Genomic DNA, 19,377 nt, shown 5'->3' on the forward strand with positions numbered 1-19,377 from the left:
TCGTGATCTAAACTTGCATCTTGAGATGGTGGCGGGCCTGGTGGCACTTGGCAGAACCATTGCCGTAACAACCAGACACTCCTATATGAATGTACAGCCTAGAGTGTTAGTAATTGCTCTGCTGTCAACTACCCGGATTGGCTCATGTTCATGCATAATATGAATAGATAGCTCCTGAAGCAAGTTTAAGTCCCGGTAACTCTGGATTATTAGGTTACTAAGCAATGGGGAAAGACCACTTCTATTATGTAGCCCAAGACAAATGTTATCGGTTGCAATGATTAGGAGTACAGAGTTGGCCATGAAGTTTACACCAACCATTTATATACATACAAAGGAAACAAAAAGATAACAGATCAGCTTTCGATTCCTCAATTTCTCCCAGCAAACAATCGGTCGATCTAGAAACCACCTGCTTCTGGAACAATATATTCAAGTATAAGCATTTTTCCTCCTGTTGAAAAGGGCTGGAAAAAGACATCTCAATAGGCAACTGCTTGCAGCATGGTCTATTCCACCTTGAACATTTCCGCAGGCAATCACGGAGGAAAAATTCTCTCCTTCGAGAATATGAAATGAGAAAGAATTAGTTGCCAAGGCAATGGGTCAGTTCACCTCAGAGATTTGACCAGAGAGGCAATCTTTTATTTCCATGACATTAGAGGAGCCGCAGTTTTCCTGTAACTGAATCAACTGATTCTTTTGGCCCTGCTCAGGAATAAAAACATAATTACTGTCATTTTGTTGGGTGGAACCAGCTTTGCCCAAACTAAGTAGGGTCAGCTATTTTGTGACTAGAATGTTTTTTCTTCCTATATTTTGGTGGATGTTCATAGAACCAAGATGAAAAAGTCGAATGATTGAGCAACAACTCAGATTGGGAGTTCTTGATCACAGGTCTTGTTCTACAATCTAATCTTCTGTAAGAAATTTTGGAAATCCTTTTAGTCAATTGGTTTGAGTATATAGACAGTCGATCTATGATAGCAAGTGAAAGGAAAGCAACTTGTTTTACAATCTTACATAAGACATTTTGGAATTTGAATCTCTTAATTAGTTGAGAATGCAGGTACTAAATCTAAGATACCAAGTGACAGAAAGGTAACAGCTAAACAAGTTTAGCAGCAACAAGAAAATCATACCAGGTCCAACAGCAAGAACAGTCTTTGACCCAGCTGAAACCTGTGCAAAACAAAGGAACTTGGAAGTTACATTACGCAAGTTAACTTCATCAAAATCAAATCGCAGACTTCAATTTGTTTGCAAAATATTTGAGAGACAAGCACTATGCACTGAAGTTGAAACATATTTCCAAGTTTTACCACTAGAAACCAAGCTCTTTGTTCTCAAATTACATCAAACAATCATGTGGCTGCAAGATCAAGTTCTTGAATTGTGTCAATTCAAGTATAATTTCTTCAAAGCTTGATAAGTAAAGGCTATAATTTACCTAGATGAATCTTAATTGTAAGTTTTATTTGCTGCTTCTTCACTATTATTAATTGTATCCAGGCTACTCTAAGATGAATCTTAATCACAAACTATGTCATGCATAAGTTTACCTGTGTTCGTCCAGCATCAGCAACAACAAAAGTTGGAAGGCCAATGTTCTCAGCTGCTTCTCTTATCTTGTTCCTGATGAGGAGTGAAATGGTGCTTCATGAGTTAGACAACGAAGAGCTTTTTAGCATAATAACTGAATGTTTGGCAACTCTGAAACAATTGCATTATTCAAATAAATTCGCCTACTTACATTTCTTGTTGATTCTTGCATGTAACAACTATTTTGGGCTGTCCAGATTGCTCCCATTGTCTCAAGAGAATCCGGTGGCTGCAAAGCATACAGAAACAGCGTGACTTCGAATAATAATGGATAGTTAATAAAAATACATGGCGGGGCATCTATTAACCAGAGTTGATCACAAAGCAGTTATTTCATGATAATATACTCCTAAAAGATATTTTTGTTGACCTTGGGATTGAAAGGGCATGAAGCTTAATTAATTATCTATTTTAAGTGAAGCTCTTCAAGTCCTTTAAATGGTTCATTCAAGCCTTCATTTTCTACTTCTGGTGAAGAAGTGCTCACATGCTCTAGAACAGCATAATAGAATACACATGGAAGAACAAATGAAAAACCTCTCAACGTATTAGAGTTACACAGATCCTCATTATCGCAACCTGCATACCTGTAAATCATCTCTGCATACATGCCAGTGGCAGCATCTGCAAGTACACAAACCAGTTCAATCAGATAAATGATAAAGCAATTTGCAAGAAAGAGCAAAGGAAATTCTAAAGCCATAAGTCAAAACTTCATAAACTGAATCTTAATTGAAGTGTCTTACGTGCACACTGAGATGCAATTTTACCAGCACCCATCTTCAGGTCTTGTCTGACTACAAAAACCTGCCATTAGCAATTCCACAGTTCATCAAATAACTATTTGACATCCAGAACAAATAAAAAAAACTGAATATATAAACCAGAACTAGTTATATGTCAATTGCATCTTCCCACTAAATGCAGGTATTGAACCAATAAGATAAAAACTAATGTAAGCTACTAGACGGTGGACACCATTATGGCAGGCAAAAAAGACAAGCATCTGGGTTATCAGCTTGAAATTTGGAGACTTGAAGCTATGGTTCACAACAATCTAAATCTATTTCGAAACAGGTTCAGGCTATCTACATAAAGTAGTCTGTTTTTAACACTATCAATTTTTATATCCCAAATTCTTGACCATGGCTTTAAAGTGACCAAATTAATTGGCAGGAACAAAAAACCATTAAAACGATTTGCAAAGAGCTTGATTGACCAAATTGAATGGCTTTTGACTCCACAACTTCCAGGTCAATAGGCATGCAACCATTGATGGTGATTGTAGCCGCCAGCACTTTCAAAACCACATCATATAGCAATGGCGATCAGATTCAGCCAACACTAAATCCATTTTCCTAAATATGTTTAAGAAATCAAACTAGAGCCACCTAAATGCCTTCCTTGGCATTGACTTTAAACCAAAACACCATCTGTTGCAGTAGAATTTCATCCATTAATTATTTAAATAAGCTAACAGCTACAGTGGAGAAAGCAATAGATACTTGAACACAAACCATTTTAAGCTCTTTGTCACCATCTTCCAGACATTGCTGCTGGGACTTTCCAGGCAAAAAATTCTTCTTCTTTGTTTGATTTTTTGAAGGGTTCGACAAATCCAAAAACAAGCCAAAAATGAAACCAATGATAAGGCCCGGAATGAAGTTTTCTGGCCTAAAACTCTCTGCTAAACCTCCTTTTTCCTGCTTCTGATTATATACATATAGCAAATTCAATTAATCAAACCAAGATAAAGAGGAAAAAAAAAAAAAAAACAATCCTATCATACACCATTGAATTTAGTTAATTTCTCAAAAAAAAAAAAAACATAGCTTGCACTTAAGCGAGCGAGTACCATCATTTAGCCAAATTTTGATAAAATTTTGATTTTTTCAAGAAAGCAGAAGGTACCCAGTTGAGAGAAACGAGTACTAGCTCTATAAAACAATAATTAATTACAGATGATAAAGCTAAGAGAACAATTCAGCTTACAAAGAAAACAACTTACAAAGAATAGAACTTTTCAAGCATTTGAAACTAAAACAGCATGAATTTGAAAAGAGGAGACATGAAGGAAGGAAACTATGAAGGGTAAAGGTTTTCAAGTACCTTGTTTGAAAGCTGAGATGGGTTTTTCGACACACCCCACATAGTTAGCCTATTCTCCTAGCTAGAGATTGAGTGCTGTGCAGAGGTGAAGAAAACAGCTGAAGAAGATAGAACAGACCTAAAATAAAGTTGATATAAGACTAAACAACGTCGTTTTAAACCTGTTGCACTCCTGTAGGGCCCAGTACTGAAACGCAGCGTTTGGACAAACACCAATCCTCGTCGTCCTATCTCATTTTATTTTTTCAAAATCGACCGGCATGAATTCGCAATGCAAAAAGTTCCCACTCATGCACACGTATACAATTATTAGATATTAGGTTACATGTTAACTTTATATCCGCGAATTAATCGCAACATAAATAAACTGGTTTAAATATTTATATTAAAAAAAAACCAAGTGATTTATTAAAAAAAATCAATCTAAAATTGATTTGATTTTAACTCATCAGGTTAACCTTAGTTTTATCATAATCAATTTGATTTAATTTTTTATTTATTAATTAGAGTAAATTTGAAAAGTTAAATTGTTATCTCCTAAGGTAATATAAAGATAAACACTAATATATTCGGAGGTTTATATAACATATTGTACCCTATCAAATCTTATTTTAAGTGAAAAGCGAGTTTGTTTATCAGAATATTCTTACGCAGGGGAAGCATATATATATATGAATCACGTGCCTTGAGAGGGCGGGAGAGAGGGTTAAATGGAGAAACACGATATGAGCAAGTCAAAGTTTGGAATTCCTTGGCTTTCACTATTTTCCTTCCTAGGCTCCCGCTATCCCTCACTTGCACTCCAAAACTAGACAAGGAATCTTAGCCACATTATATTGATTACAATTCCTTTACATTACCCTGAACCCCTAACAAACAGTAATACCTTCCTCCCTTCACATTTTAATTTGCAACCCCGCCAATATCTTCCTTCCCTTAATTTCTCTTATGGAATCTGTTGGCTCTGATAGTTCATCTACATCCTCACCTGACTCCAACTACCGCCACCGCAACCGTCTTCATCTACGGCTTAAGCCAAGCCAACCGGTGGCAGACCGCATTGTTCGAGCCATCCGTCACCGTCTTCGCCTTCTCCATCGATCAGAAGCCAACTTTTTTATCTTGGGTGCCACAGGGAATGTCTACACCGTGACCTTAAGTGCTACCCCTACGTGCTCATGCCCTGATCGTACAACACCATGCAAGCATATATTATTTGTTTTGATTCGTGTACTGGGTGTCTCTCTTGATGATGCATGTCTTCGAAGGAGGAATCTTAGGACTTGCCAGCTTAATCACCTGCTTGGGACTCCTACCTTGCCAGAGGCGCTGGCAGGGTTTAGCGTTCGTGAGAGATTCCATCAGTTGTTCTTTCAGACAAGGCATGGCGTTTTGAGACCTCGTGTTGAGGTTGAAGACGGGACAACGTGTCCGATTTGTCTTGAAGAGATGGAGAAGGGAGAGAAAGTGGCGGCTTGTGGAACATGCAGGAATGTTATTCATGCAGAATGCTTGATGAAGTGGAAGAGGAGTAAGGGGAGGAGGGCAGCTAGCTGTGTGATTTGTCGAGCAAGGTGGAGAGACAGAAATGATGAAGAAAGGTATCTGAATTTGGCAGCTTATGTTGGGGAGGATGATATGGCTGAAGATGGTGTAGGTATTTGTGTCGGCTAAATATCTTCATGGGCATTGATTAGCTAGCTAGGGTTTACCTTCATCGATCCTACATTAAAGGAAGATCATTCCATTTGTAAATACAATCATAGGTTAATGTTGTTGTGACCAATATTGTCTCTATAATTACAATTTAACTTGTTTGAATATTGCAATATAGTATAAGAAATTGACTGCCACCTTTTACCGTCAAGGAGAGGACAACAATACATATGCTAATCCATTAATTTACTCTAATTACATGGAAATCAAGATTACAATAATAGAAAATGTGCAAATCAATCAATAACACGGTATAGGGGTCCCGTAAGGCGAATCAAAGTGCCCCCAAAACATTTTTAGTCCTCTGAGAGATAATTCAGGAAGTCATTGAAGAAGGCAAAGATAAGATACGTACGGTGACCTTGCCTTTTTCTAGATTATGATGATTATTCATTAATTCTACCGTTTTATGAGAAATCTTATATTGATAGTTGTAACATCTTGTATTGAATTTGTGTACATTGTAGAGGTAGCTGGTTCTAGATTTTGTTTTCCTTCTGGGTCTTGGCTACTTGTGTTTCTAATCATGACCCTCTCTGTCTCTTGTTTCCTCAACATATCCTTCGTGGATGCTCTTTTTGATTACTGAAAGAAATCCTTCATGGAACAACACCCAAATAGGTCCAGCAGAATTAGGAGCTAGCACATCTATTAGACGTATTTAATCCTCTTCCAGGTAAAGAGGAAAGAGATGGCAGATGATAAATAGATGATTGAATAAGATAAGAGGAGACAAGGGATAAAAGAAAGACACTCTTTACGTTAAGGCCATGGAAATTGAAAAGCTTTTAGTGGTAGACAAGGGATAGATAAAAGGGTTAATAAAGATAATACCAGTTACTAGTTTGAAAGCAATGTCCCTAGAAAGCATTGTCTAAACATTATATATATAGCTACTAAATTGAATAGAAGGGATAGATAAAAGGGTTAAACCTAGTGATGGGTTGATGTATTTCTCATTGAATAGATCAGTATCCAACAAATTTTGTTTAGAGTTTGATTTTCGAAAGCATTTGGATCAGTGTTGACATCTTTAAACTGAGATTGTCAAGTGGATTCCCAGCTGAAAGTTTTGGTAAACTTCTCCTACAGATTTTTATCTTGCTAAAATTCTGTCTGTTCAGGTAGGCTTTTCTAGGGTAGATGCTTTGAACAAAATAATTGGCGTTGCTTAGGAATTGGTCAAGACTGCTGAGCTCTTAGGGAGACAGACGGACATGCCCTTTATTGCGAAGAGTGCAGAAAAGGGTTTTTTGTGAACAGAGTTGCTGAAACACTGGAGTTTTTGTCATTTTATATGGACTAGCGTAGCTAGTCTTCTGACAGATATTTTTAGAGACAAATAGTCTGTGTGTGTCATTGTGGCAAAAAGGTTGCCATGGATGAGAGCTTGATGATCTCACTTCCAACAGAATACATTGCATGGAGGCAATAATGCTTCAAATCATGGCCAGTAACCAGGACATGTCATTAGTGAAAGACTGATTAACAGACTACCAAAAATTTTGTACTGTATTGGTTGGTCCTTTCCAGCACTAGGACGGTTTCGAAATATATAACACTGGTGGTGCCTTCCATCATATATATCTCTGCTCGTTGTATTGCCTCCTGTTTCAGTCCTAAAGGCTGAGTTAGGGCGTATCCTTGATGGTTTTAACGGTAGCTAGGTTGGATGAAGGATTCAAAAAAGGTTGGGCTCGAACCTGATTCTCATCTTGCAATCGACGACGTGATCAGAAGCTGTTTGATAGGCGATGGCATGTCATGTTCGACTGAGACACATTTATCATATGGCTTGCGGTGCTGAGGACCTAGCAAGCTAGCATATTTAATCTTGATCCTTGACGATCAATCCCTAACAGCCATGATGAGTCTTTCAATGTGCTGTGCATTTTTTTTTCTTACTTTTTATTCTATAAAACATAGATTTCAGATGTGGTTTAGAGTATAACTCGGAAAGATATCTAGGTTATTTATTAAAATAATATAGTTTTGTATTTTTCTAAAAACCTCATTGGAGTAGATCCGATCAAGTTTAAACAAGATTCGATCAAGTTAAATCGATCACAAATTAACCTAGCTAAATTAACTAAGTTTCATCGAATTAATGTTTTTTTTTCTAGTTTAACTTGAAATCCCCCTCAAATCTTGTTCTAAATTGCGAGTTCTTGAATTAACCACCTGTTATGGAAAACTCTCAGCTTTTGTTGTATGTTGGTGCATTCAAATAAATGTTAATGACCTTTATGTTTAAACCTAATTTTTCCTGCTACTAATCAAGGATTCAATTCTGCTGTAGTTTTTGTGTTCCTCGTCTCGACATATTGGTGTTCCTTCACGGTCTGAACAAATGCATGCGGTCACATGCTCAGCATTACCGCACTCCCTTTTTCAAGTGTAAAAACTTGCGGCGCACAATTGGGACCGTTTTAACTTTTAAGTGACTTATGAAGCTTACACTGCAGAAAACAAGTGGGGGTCCTGAGGGGCAGCCAATAGGAGGATCAAGGAGGCTGGGATGCGCAGTTAGAGGTGACATATAGACGAGTCCCATATAAAGGAAAGAATCAGAGGGGGAGAACAAACAGAAACAGGGAAACAAATCAAATAATCAAGAGAAGGCTGCCTTTATAATACAAAGCTAATAGAAAATAAAATAAAATACAAGCACTACAATCAACATGATGATGCTATACCAGGCCTGCACCATTTAATAAGGAAATACATCTCACTAGCATGGAATTTATCGAGAAAAGAAATAGGAACCTCGGAAAGGTACAAAAAATATGCAGTAGGGAATAGACAGAAATCTGGAGAGCTGTGAATATAATCAAATAAATAATGTTGGATCTTCTACCACTTCAGTCAACAAACAAGCTTGGCAATGGCAAGACTCATGCCCTATCAATTTTCTTCACTCGGGATTGCTGGTCCTGGTAAAGAGCCAGAGGCACTTTCAGTGTACTATACAAGTTTACCGCAACTTCCTAAGACGGCCCAGCTTATCCAAGCATGCCATAGCCAGTATTTTGCTTGGTTCATCTTGGCTGCAGACAAGTAGAACTACAGGACAAGGCCGTGCCTTGTTACCGTGTGCAGCACTTCAAGTGTATTACAGTTTCTTGGGCAGATTGTAAGTCTTCTTAAGATATCTCGATGCTGCTTCATCGTTCCTATAACACAACATACGAAGAAGTGTGTTTGGGTCAGTAGGATTCCACTGTCCTGAAGTTGGAGGTAATGGAAGTTTAGACTTGGCAGAAGAGCCATATGTCTCCAAGGTCACCCGTCTGTAACGCTCAATGAGACTCTCTGTATCTGTTCGGAAAAGGGGAAGGATACTTCTGACTGTAGTTGAAAACTTATCTATCAAATCAGTAGGCAGGCCATCCCCGTTGGCCCAAAATAGATCTTTAAGGGATTTGAAATCATCCTCTATTATCTGAGAGTCCTGACACATGAAAGCACGAGAAGGGCCTCCCGCAAGCAGAACAAGCAAAAATCCATCAAAGGAAGCTCTCATTATGTCAGTAACAACACGTGGACGAACTCTTTCATGTATGATGTTTGAAATGATCAGCAAATTCCGCTCAACCTCCTGGATAAAAGGTTCAATCCTAGAAGATGATGGCTCTCCAACATACAAACCATCCCAGAAAACATGACTCAAGTCATGGAAAACGATTTTGTAAGCAACTGCCTCGCTGAGTGCTTGAACTCCTTCTATACAAGCAGCTGGTGTCAATTCAAACTTCTTTGCCAAACCATTAGAAAAGTCTTCTGCATGTGCAGATTCTGAGTTCCTCAAATGGGTTATTATTCTCTTCTCTAAAACATCCAACTCTGATCGGATTCTGTGCAAAGTATTTATACGAACACATAACTGAGGAACCCCAAAAGAATTGTCCCCATTCATTGTTGCAACCTGAGAATTCCTCTTTTGAGAGTTTGCTGACTTCTCTTTCTTCTTCCATGCAAACTTTGATTCCATAGTACATCTGGTCAATGCTGGCATAGTAGGAACATATGTATTCCGTGATCCTACATATCAGATTGAATGATTTCAGTTGTTAGAAACTCAAAAACATGAAGCCATGGACATTATTTGAGCTTTGCAAACATTTACCGCAGCCAGATTTTGCCTTAGTTGCATAATACTGAAGACATCTGTCAAGGCCAGTCATCAAATCAGGTAGCAACACAGGATGCATTGGTATTGGCAGCTGAAAATATGCATCCAAAGTTTCATCAATAATCCGCAAAACTTCAACAGCAGAGGGAGCATATCCTTCTTGATTTGCCTGCGGGTTCCAGACCTACACATTGCAGCAAGCTGGTTAACTCAGGGTAAGGTAAAAACAAATGAAAATGCATCAAGAAAAGAAAGGACAATCAAGACTGTGACAGTTACTAAGAAATTCAACAGATCAGTGCATATGATAGCATGAATGGATAGGAAAATGCTTGCACAATCTATCTCAAGTTTGCAGACTATCATAAATGTCATAACAGAACCACATCAATGGCCAAACTGTCCAATCATACACTATCTGGTTGCAGTATAGCCAACATTCAACTCTAGCCTCCTCAAGGCATGTCTCCTTCAGTGGTCAGCTCTTTTTACAGAATAAGATTGCAATCGCATAATGGATTTAACTTTTAAGAAGTCTTGTAACATTGTGATAGCCAATAGTAACTGAAACATGTCAATGTTGCCATAGTTACCAAATTCAATAGAATAAATCTGACAAGTTGTGCAGTGGTGGATGTAATGATAGCAAAATCCCGACAGAAACAGCAGTACAAACAAGTTAAAAATAAAGAGCAAGTACCTCTTGTTGCAAATTCCTGTCGACCCATTCCTTGAGCCTGTCTAGTCTTGCTTTGATCCATGCTTTTACCAGATCAGCAATTGCAGCTTCAGCTTCATAAGGAGGCATTTCACGGATTATTGCCTTCCCACCATCATCGCTGTCCACTGAATCTTCTACAGCAATCTGCACAAGATCTTTCTCCAGCTTATCTGCAGCTCTAAGCACTTGTACTGCATCTGGTGTTAATTCCGCTATACCAGATATGAATTGTTTTATCTCATTTCCATAGCAAGCATGAAGCGTGGCCACAGCAACACCAGCTGAGAAAGGATGCCATCTTTTCAGTATCGGACTAAATACTTGCTTCTCGTTGACTGCCAACTCACCAACATCCTTTGCAAGGATGGCAAGAACAGGAAGAGGATTTGGCTGGTTTTTGGATGCTCTCCGGCTTGAGTCTGCTTTCTCCATTCTCTATTTTATGCCAAATAAAACAGAGTCATCTAACCAGCAAAAAAAAAAATTATATAAACACAGAGTCTCTCTCTCTCTCTCTCTCTCTCTCAGAATGTTCATAAAGCAGCCTGCCAAAAGTCAAAAAATTACTGGAAGCTTGGTTTTATTTGTAAGGTCGCACTTAATCTGAGCTTGAACTGAGCTAATCACAGGTAGCACTAGGTTGACCTCTCGACAGCTATCTTAACCCTATTTGAATAAACATTGCTTATATACATGTAAAACATATAAGAAATATTGCATCCACTCATCTTGAAATAAATAGAAAATCTAAAGCCACCAAAAGAAATTGTTTTTAGGTCTGATGGATAGTAAGACTCTGGAATTTTTTTTGAAAAAAGGAAGCCTGTATTCCATTCTTTATATTCTTTTGTCACACACCTTGCACTATTGAGCAGATTTTCAAATAAAAGTGATGTAACATGTGCCTCAATCCTTTATAAGAACTAACTATTACAATGTGCTGACGAAGTACACAACACTTTAGCTTGTACTGCATTCTGAATCCCATTCCTATAGGTTCATGAAGCATCGAAATAACAAGTGTTCTCATACTATAAATAAAAGCAAGGACGGTGAGAAGAATTATGGCTCTTGAATCTATCAAATAGCTTGCAAAGACTTACTTGAGCAAAAGCAGTGCGCAGTGAGGATCTGATATATGTATCAATCCTGGTACGAACCACATCCACTTCACCTTTTCTCTTTCTGCGATACTCATTAGATATATCCTCAACCAAAATCTTGGCTGCCGACACCCCCAGAGAAACAATTCCCTGCATGGTCTCAACATTCCTGCTGTCAAAAGTGTCATGATATGCGAGAAGCCTTTTCTCAGCCCATCCCAAAATTGAACTCAATGTAGAACTCAAAATCTTGGAGTATTGTGGATCCTTTGTTGTCTTTGCATCTCTTGCAACTTCTGCTAGCTGACCATCAGCTGCATCCAGCAGATCCGTTTCTGCTTGGCCAGTTGCAACGAAGCGGTGAAATAAAACCCATGTGAAGCAAAGATTGTGGAGCATTTGATTCATTCCCAGGATTGTCCAAGTCTTCTTTATGTGTTCCATGAGTTCATCAATTTCATCAATTACAGATGTTTCATCATTAACATCAAAGCAGGCTTGTAAAAGCATTTCATAGAGTCGAAGGTTCAATGGAATCCCGTCAGCCCAGTGGCATATCTCTGAGAGTGACCCGTCAGATCTACTAGCTAAGGACATAACAGCACTGCGAAGCACTTGCATAGACTCATTGTTCTTTCCAGTCTCTATAGGCCTATCCATAGCTCCTTGAATAATTTGCCGCAGCCGCTGTGAAGTAGGATTTGACCTATCAAGTGGCACATGAGGATGCAAAAGTAGTCCAGCCTCAAGAACTTTCATGGTTCTCTTCTGCCACACTTCATATTCTTGTTGATCAGTAAAATCCGAAAGCTTGAGCTGCTGCAGTAGCTCCAGCGGAAGAACAACTGACTCAATTCGCCTTCCAACCTGTAACAAGCACATTAATAGGGGTCCAAAACAGCCATGAACGTGAGAGTGGTTAAATGCTACCTCAGCTGAGCAAACTATAAAAAGACTCAACAGACAAGCATAAAAGAAAGAGGCGATCAAATGCATAACTATCCAAGAGTCTATAGCAATTAGTAAAATGGTATTTCAGCTTTAACAATAATAAAGATAAAATACACACCATGAGCAAAGGAAACCACGCTTGGATAATAATTCATATGGATCAAAGTATTAAATTCAGAAAAACAACAAAAAGATAAGAAAATATCTTATTGTATTGTTCTACACATATAATCCCATTGTAGCACATTGACAACTGAAACATTCTAGAACTCTTCAGCTCCAGACTTTCAAAAATTAACAGCAGAAATATATAAAAGAAAAGGGAAAAACTTACCTTTCTTTTTAGTTATAAAAAAATCATGATAAAACTACATTATTAATTCTCATTTTTTAACTAACCATAGTTTTGAGCTTAGAGTTTTTCCCTTTACCATAAAACCAATCATGATTCACATTATTTATCCAACAAAGCATCAAACTTGACCAAATCTAAACTTTTTAAAAAAAAAAAACAGAAAAAACCCATCAAAGGAAAATCAAGATTGAACAAAATAAAATAAAGCCAACCTGACCAGCAGCAATCCTCAGTAAAGCCCTTCTTATCCTAGAATCCACAGTTTCACTGACCCGCATTTGAGCCCGCATCAACTCACCAACAGTCAAAGCTCTCCTCACCTTCCCCTGACCCGACCCAGAACTCGAACCCGACCCAGGACTCTTCTTAGAGCCCGAACCAGGAGACTTCAGCCCTAGAGCTTTCTTCATCTTGCTAGCAGCAGCAGAGGTGAGTGAGCGTTGTAAAGCAGGCGAGTTAGGGGAGTGATTCGAGTGGTTCGTGGTTGAGTCAGAATTGGACGGGTTGGGGGTGTAAGTTAAGGGCTTTCCAGAGGAAGTACGGCACACGGCGACGAAGATCTCGTACGCGGTGGATCGGAGGTCGGGATCGGTGAGTTGGGTAGCGAGTTGACCCAGTGGCGAGTCGAGATCAGCGGTGGTGATAGTGGGTTTAGGGGGCATTATGGATAATTGCTGTGGTTTTAGCGGTGGTTTTAGCGGTGGTGACTCTCTCTTCGAGTGGCCTAATGAGAGGTCTCTAAAGAGAGAAGCCATCTTTCCTTCTTTTTTTTTTTTTTTCTCGAGAGAGAGAGGGGGGAGACAAACTACCAGTCTACCACTATTATAGCTTATACAATTAAAAAAAAAAAAAAAGTAAGAAATGGGAAAAGCATTTATTTGTTTGGTTTTTTTTCTTTTTAGTTTTTTTTTTTTTTAAGGTGCTGTTGTACGACTGATATGGTGCAGTGTTTTACTGTATGCCTTACCTCCGTGGGACCATATGCCTTGCTTAAAAATAATTTATATTTTAAACGCTGATATTACACGGCAGCCTGCAGTTTGGCTCAACTCGACCGACCGGGTCCTGTTCCAGGTAAGGTTTAAAACAAAATCAATCTTGAAAATTGAAATGACCCGGTCAATCTGTGAGATAACCTGCGACCCTGTTGATCTAATGAAGACCCGGTTTTATAAATAAAATAAAAATAATATTATTTTAAATTGATTTGGTTTTATTCTCGTTGATAACTTATTGCATGAACAAATACTAAAATCTAACAACTAAATCACTATTACACACAAAAAGAAGAAGAAGAGGGAGTTGATCAAGGGGAATCCATTTTTGTAATGTTAAAGTTGTAAGATAAATTAAATGATGCTTGGTGTGACTATGATAATATGTAGAAGCATTAATCTCCAACTTTTTCTAGACTAGAGCAGGAATGTGAACGAGATTATAGTAATAATGGTGATTTAAAATATTTTTTATTTAAAAATATATCAAAATAAAAAATATTTTTAATATCAATACATTAAAATAATCTAAAAAATATTAAAAAAAAAAAATAAAAAACAGAATTTGCATTACATTTCCAAGCACATTTTAGAGCTTGGCTAGCTTGATGCTGATAAAGGGAGAAGAGAAGAGGGTAAGATGTTATTAGCAGGATTGACATGGAAAAGTGCTGGCGTTGGATTGGATGTGTTAAGTTTGGATGATGATGATGGTGTGAAGGTGACAATTACAGCTCACATCGAGTATATATTCTAATTATTTTAAAAAAAAAATGAAAGCCATGAGAAAACAAGTGTACGTGGACACATAGTACTGTTAAAAAAAAAAAGGAACTTTCTCTTGAAGTTATCTAGTCTTTTTAGCATGAGTCGTTTGTCATTGTGCAATTAATGGATGATAATTTCGTTTCTTGACCTTTTATAAGAACCCCTGTATTACTCTTAAAAGTAGATTTACTTAAGAGGTTTTACGGGATTAATTTGGTTTTTTTATATTTTTAAGGAACGACTTATGAAAGTAAAATATTTGAGTTTTTATGTATTAATTAAAAGAAGTTATTTGTGTGCGATGTTGCTCCATATCCAAACGCCACCTTCTAGAATGATATTGAAGCAACTCAACTTAATTTTTCTAGTTGTGTGTATAGGTGGTTGGTAGACTTTTTATTTTCTTTTTTTTTCTCTCTTTTTTTTTCAAAAAATAAATTTTTTTTTCATTTATTTTTTTATTTAATATAGTTTTTATTTTTTAATTGTTATTTTTTTATTTTTTATTTTTATTGAATTTACTTTTTTAATATCATCATTCACCATTTGATTTTATTTAATTTTTATATTAGATTTGGTCTTTATTTTTTTCTTTGTTATATATTTTTTATTTTTTTTTTCAATTTCATCATTTAATATTTGATTTCAAATTATTTTTTTTTTGTTTAGTCCTCATTTTTTTTATAATTATAATCAAATGTGGATTTCACATGCTAACTCATAAATGTTCAAGTTGTTATTTAACTTTTTTTAATTACTTATTATTGTTATATTTATTTATTTATTTAAATTATTTAAATTAAATAATCTTATTAAACCCATTAATAGCTCGAGGTGGCCTCAATAATTTATTTATTTCCTCGGAAAAAATAGTATCTGCCCACATCAGAGCGCGGGGGCTACGCAGCATAAGCCGTGTTGCCATGTCATGAAACCTTGTTTAGAAACACGGAAAAGAATGTGAAAACAAGGCAAGCTGGGATCTCAAGGTATCAGGTTGGATTTAAAGTGTTTAAATGCTTGATTGGTGGGGACAGCAGGTGGGGAGGATCATCACGCAAGAGGTTTCTCTTTCTTCACTAAAAAAGGTTGGCAGCCACTTTAATTAAATAGTATAGCTGTAGTCATATTCACTAATTAATTAATTAGCATAATTACAGTGACCAGTAATTGCAGAGGAGGACTCCTGGCAGGGGCTTATTCACACGGTTAATTTGACTGGATCCCCGAACTTCGAAGAAATTATGGATATGGCACTAGCACGGGCCTATAATTAAATGATTTCGGCGGAGAAAATTATAAAAGAAAAGGGTCAAACCTCAGATTAGTCCCCAATCTATCAATAGATTCTCAATGGAGTCCCAAACCTTAAACCTATAAGACTGGTCCCCAATTCTATTATATTAAGTTAAAATAATAGAGATAATGACACCACCTTTATTTACTTTTTTCAACCATAAGTTGCTATGATTTAATTGGCGGTTGTTACTTAATTATTCCCCCAGCTAATATTGAGATTGACCGAGAACAAGCGGTGAACGACAAAATTTATGTAGACATGATGACGCGGAGGATGTTTGAAAATGTAATGATATTTATTTTCCAATCAAAATAGTATATTTTTATTTTTAAAAATTACTTTTAAAATTAGCATATCAAGAAAATATAAAAACATAAATTTTTTTTTAATATGAATCAAATAATAAATATTAAAATATTAATTTTTTTAAAAAAATATTTTTAAAATGTGAAAAAAAAAGACTCGTGATCAAAATTCTAGTATCAAGTTTTTGATATATTTTTATTACCTTTAAGTGCTTAAGGCTTTCAAGGTTAAAACATGTATTTAGTATTATTGTAATTTTTGTTATTGTGATTTAAAAAATATATATTCTAAAAAAGTTACAAATTATATTTTTTTTATTACTAATATTTTAAAAAGAAAGTTTTCAATGGGATTCATGTAAAATTAAAATTGCGGTTGGAATAAAAGACAATTTCAATTACACATCACCACACCACTAAATCATCCCGTCAAACTGAGCTAATGAAAATTAAGTTTTTCTTAAATCTTTTATTGTAGAAAATGATGAATGGTAATTTAAGAAATCTCTGTTACGTTATCTAGGAAGCAAGATTAACACTAATTTTGTTTCGATATAAATTGATTATTATTGAAAGATACACTAATTTTTAGTTAATAATTTTATCAAAGAACCAATTCAATCTAAAAATTTAAATTTTCTAGGTAAAGTTCAATATATAATTTATATTATTTCATAATACGTTATTTTAAATAAAAGTCTTTTAAACTTAAAACTTATACAAGTTCACATTTTTTTTTTATAAATTTAAACTCGTGATCACTTGGTCATTAAAGTTTCGATAACAAGTCAAAGAACCAATTCAATCAAAAAATTTAAACTCTTAACTAAATTGTAAAATATAGTTTATATTATTTTCTAATAAATTTCTCCATAAATATTATCCACATTGAATTCTTTAAGAACATATCCATTGGAAGTGGGGATACCCAGGACATGAAACAAGAGCAAAATCGGCCTCATCACAGAGACGAGTCCCACAAACTTGTTGGACCCATGGTAAGTCAGGTTTCACAGCTTTGCAAGCTCGAGGGGAAGAGAAAGGAAGCAACCAGGTTGGAGGCCACGATTACTGAGAATGTGCTTCCATTACATTAATGCATGCTCTTCTGCAAATCTCGTAGAAATAGCCTCTCTCTTGCTTTAAATTTTCTTATTTCTGCACTGCTTGTCAGAAAGAAATTGTAAACTGAACAGCCTATTTGTCCACTGGATATTCTCGAGGAATTAGCGTTCGGAGCTAGGAGCTACGAGCTACGGTAGTGTTTGAAAATGTAGTTGAAACTATATTTTTAAAAAAAATTTAATTTTTTTTTTATTAAAATTTAATGTGATTTGTACTTTTTTATCGTCGTTTATTGTGCTGATATCAAAAATAATTTTTTAAAAAATAAAAAAAATTATTAGCATGCATTTCAACACAAAAAAAATTATTTAAAAAACAATCATTACCACACTGCTAAATACGCTCTTACATCACAAGCTTACAATAACTAAGCCAAACATGAACTTCGCAATTTTTTATTTATGAAATGAGGTTGTTCGACACCAAACACGACAAAGCAGTAACTCGATTTTTGCTTCTTCTTTTTTTTACAACCACTAGATTCTTAATTAGCACCACATCCGAGTAAAATGAACAATGTCGGAAGTTGGGACATGGCAATTAAAAGATCATAACAATATATTTTTTATTTTTATTTTTATTTTTTTAATCAATAAATAAATGGACGAGTCTTAACTAGATTGCGAGTTAATTTTTAAAGAAATTTTCACTAAAACTCTCACATCTACTCACCAACTAGAGTTAGACGCAATTACAAGGAATCTTCGCTGCAGATGGTTCTAAACAGTTGGATAAAAAATAGCTAAAGTGCTAAATTTATGATTATGATTGGGACCCTTAATTAGCTAAAGTGACAAAGCTGCTTCTCTTACCTGTTGTTGGCAAAGATTATGACCAGCCGATGATATGGTGCCATTGTTCAGACAACGAAAAAAAGAAAAATTATTCAACAAAAACAGTTTAGTGGTGGTATTTAGCATTTTTAACAAGGAAAATCTTTGTTAATAGTAATAATAATTCCATTTTCTGTGAATTATTTCTCCATTGATTTGCTCGTGTATCATACGTACTGTCATGGGAATTCTTGTTCTGATTTTTTTCAGTGAATGAAAATGTTTCATACCCCTTGGAGCTGAATCCATGTTAGAAAAAAAAGAGAAAAAAATTCTGTTCTGTGACGATGATGCTGACTTCGGTGTTTTTAAAAGAGAAAAAATGGTGGCCACAGACAACACCACATGCTTTTGATCATGCAATGTGCCAACTACTTAATCTAATAATGCCAATACAAAGTCCAAATTGCTCGTCAAAATTCATAATTCTTTTGATTGTTATTGCATGATGTCTGATCAACTTACTTATGTATATTTTAATTAATTCTACGGTTTTTGAAATTAATGATTATGTAAATTTTTATATAGCTTTAATATTTGTGAGATCTGAATTGATAATTTTTAAAAATAAATTTAAAACCTAATTAATTGAGATACACCTTTTAATATTAAAAATAATTATTTTTTTGGTGGCCTGTTGTTTTTCACCAGGCGTCTAAATATATGGGGGCAATTATATTTTGTGTCCCTAAACTTTAACCATGCTCACAATTAGATCCTTGTACAATAGGTGTTTACAGGCGAAAAACTCTACGAAGATTATCAGCTACTAAAATTGTAGGTGTGGTCAAAATTGAATCATCATTTAAAAAAAAAAAAAAATCAATTGTGTTCTAATATCTTCATCAAATTATAGGCATCAAGAGGGATGGTTGGTGGTTGTAGAAATTAGGCTTTCCGCTATGGTGCCAAGAAATCTAAGTTACAGATGGAGTTGGTTTTGACAAAATTCCGACCCAATCTAATCTCTAAGCTGATGATTTAATGCCCCGAAAAGGCATTTAATTACAACCCAGCCTCTCATTTCTATTTTTTAAAAAAAATTTACGGTTTTTTTTTGTTAATTTTTTTTTTTATAAAAAATATCTGCCCCCCCCCCTCCCCAAATATCTCAAGCAGGTTTAAAGGAATATTCCTACACTAGCGGCTAGACGAGACACAAAAAAATTCAAGATTGAAAAAAAAAAAAAAATTGCACGTTATGAATCCATGGTTTTCGTTTTTATATTTTAAAAGTATTTTTTAAAAAATTAAAATTTTTTTACTTGTTTTAAATTAATATATTTTTAAATATTTTTAGATCATTTTAATGTAATGATATCAATAATTTTTAAAAAATAATAAAAATATTATTTTAATATA

The 19,377-nt window shown here is 35.5% G+C and overlaps 3 protein-coding genes across 3 annotated transcripts; 1 reads left to right on the plus strand and 2 right to left on the minus strand.

Annotated features, from left to right (window-relative positions):
• Positions 1-214: 214 nt before the first annotated feature.
• LOC118030680 (uncharacterized) lies at positions 215-3,825 on the minus strand. Its single transcript, XM_035034885.2, has 8 exons — positions 3,712-3,825; positions 3,120-3,311; positions 2,349-2,409; positions 2,190-2,226; positions 1,754-1,831; positions 1,563-1,635; positions 1,143-1,182; positions 215-708 (listed from the first exon to the last, which is right to left on the minus strand). The coding sequence occupies exons 1-8, from the start codon at positions 3,751-3,753 to the stop codon at positions 659-661; spliced, it is 573 nt and encodes a 190-aa protein (XP_034890776.1). The 5' UTR covers positions 3,754-3,825; the 3' UTR covers positions 215-658.
• A 677-nt stretch (positions 3,826-4,502) lies between these two features.
• Positions 4,503-5,553, plus strand: LOC118030681 (uncharacterized). Its single transcript, XM_035034886.2, has one exon. It carries the CDS (start codon positions 4,660-4,662, stop codon positions 5,383-5,385), a length of 726 nt encoding a protein of 241 aa, XP_034890777.1. The 5' UTR covers positions 4,503-4,659; the 3' UTR covers positions 5,386-5,553.
• Positions 5,554-8,016: 2,463 nt separating this feature from the next.
• Positions 8,017-13,513, minus strand: LOC118030682 (protein unc-13 homolog). Its single transcript, XM_035034887.2, has 5 exons — positions 12,902-13,513; positions 11,384-12,250; positions 10,260-10,715; positions 9,554-9,743; positions 8,017-9,468 (listed from the first exon to the last, which is right to left on the minus strand). The coding sequence occupies exons 1-5, from the start codon at positions 13,442-13,444 to the stop codon at positions 8,540-8,542; spliced, it is 2,985 nt and encodes a 994-aa protein (XP_034890778.1). The 5' UTR covers positions 13,445-13,513; the 3' UTR covers positions 8,017-8,539.
• Between the last annotated feature and the right edge of the window lie 5,864 nt (positions 13,514-19,377).

This window comes from Populus alba, chromosome 6 (assembly GCF_005239225.2).
Source record: "Populus alba chromosome 6, ASM523922v2, whole genome shotgun sequence".
NCBI classification, from domain to species: Eukaryota; Viridiplantae; Streptophyta; class Magnoliopsida; order Malpighiales; family Salicaceae; genus Populus; species Populus alba.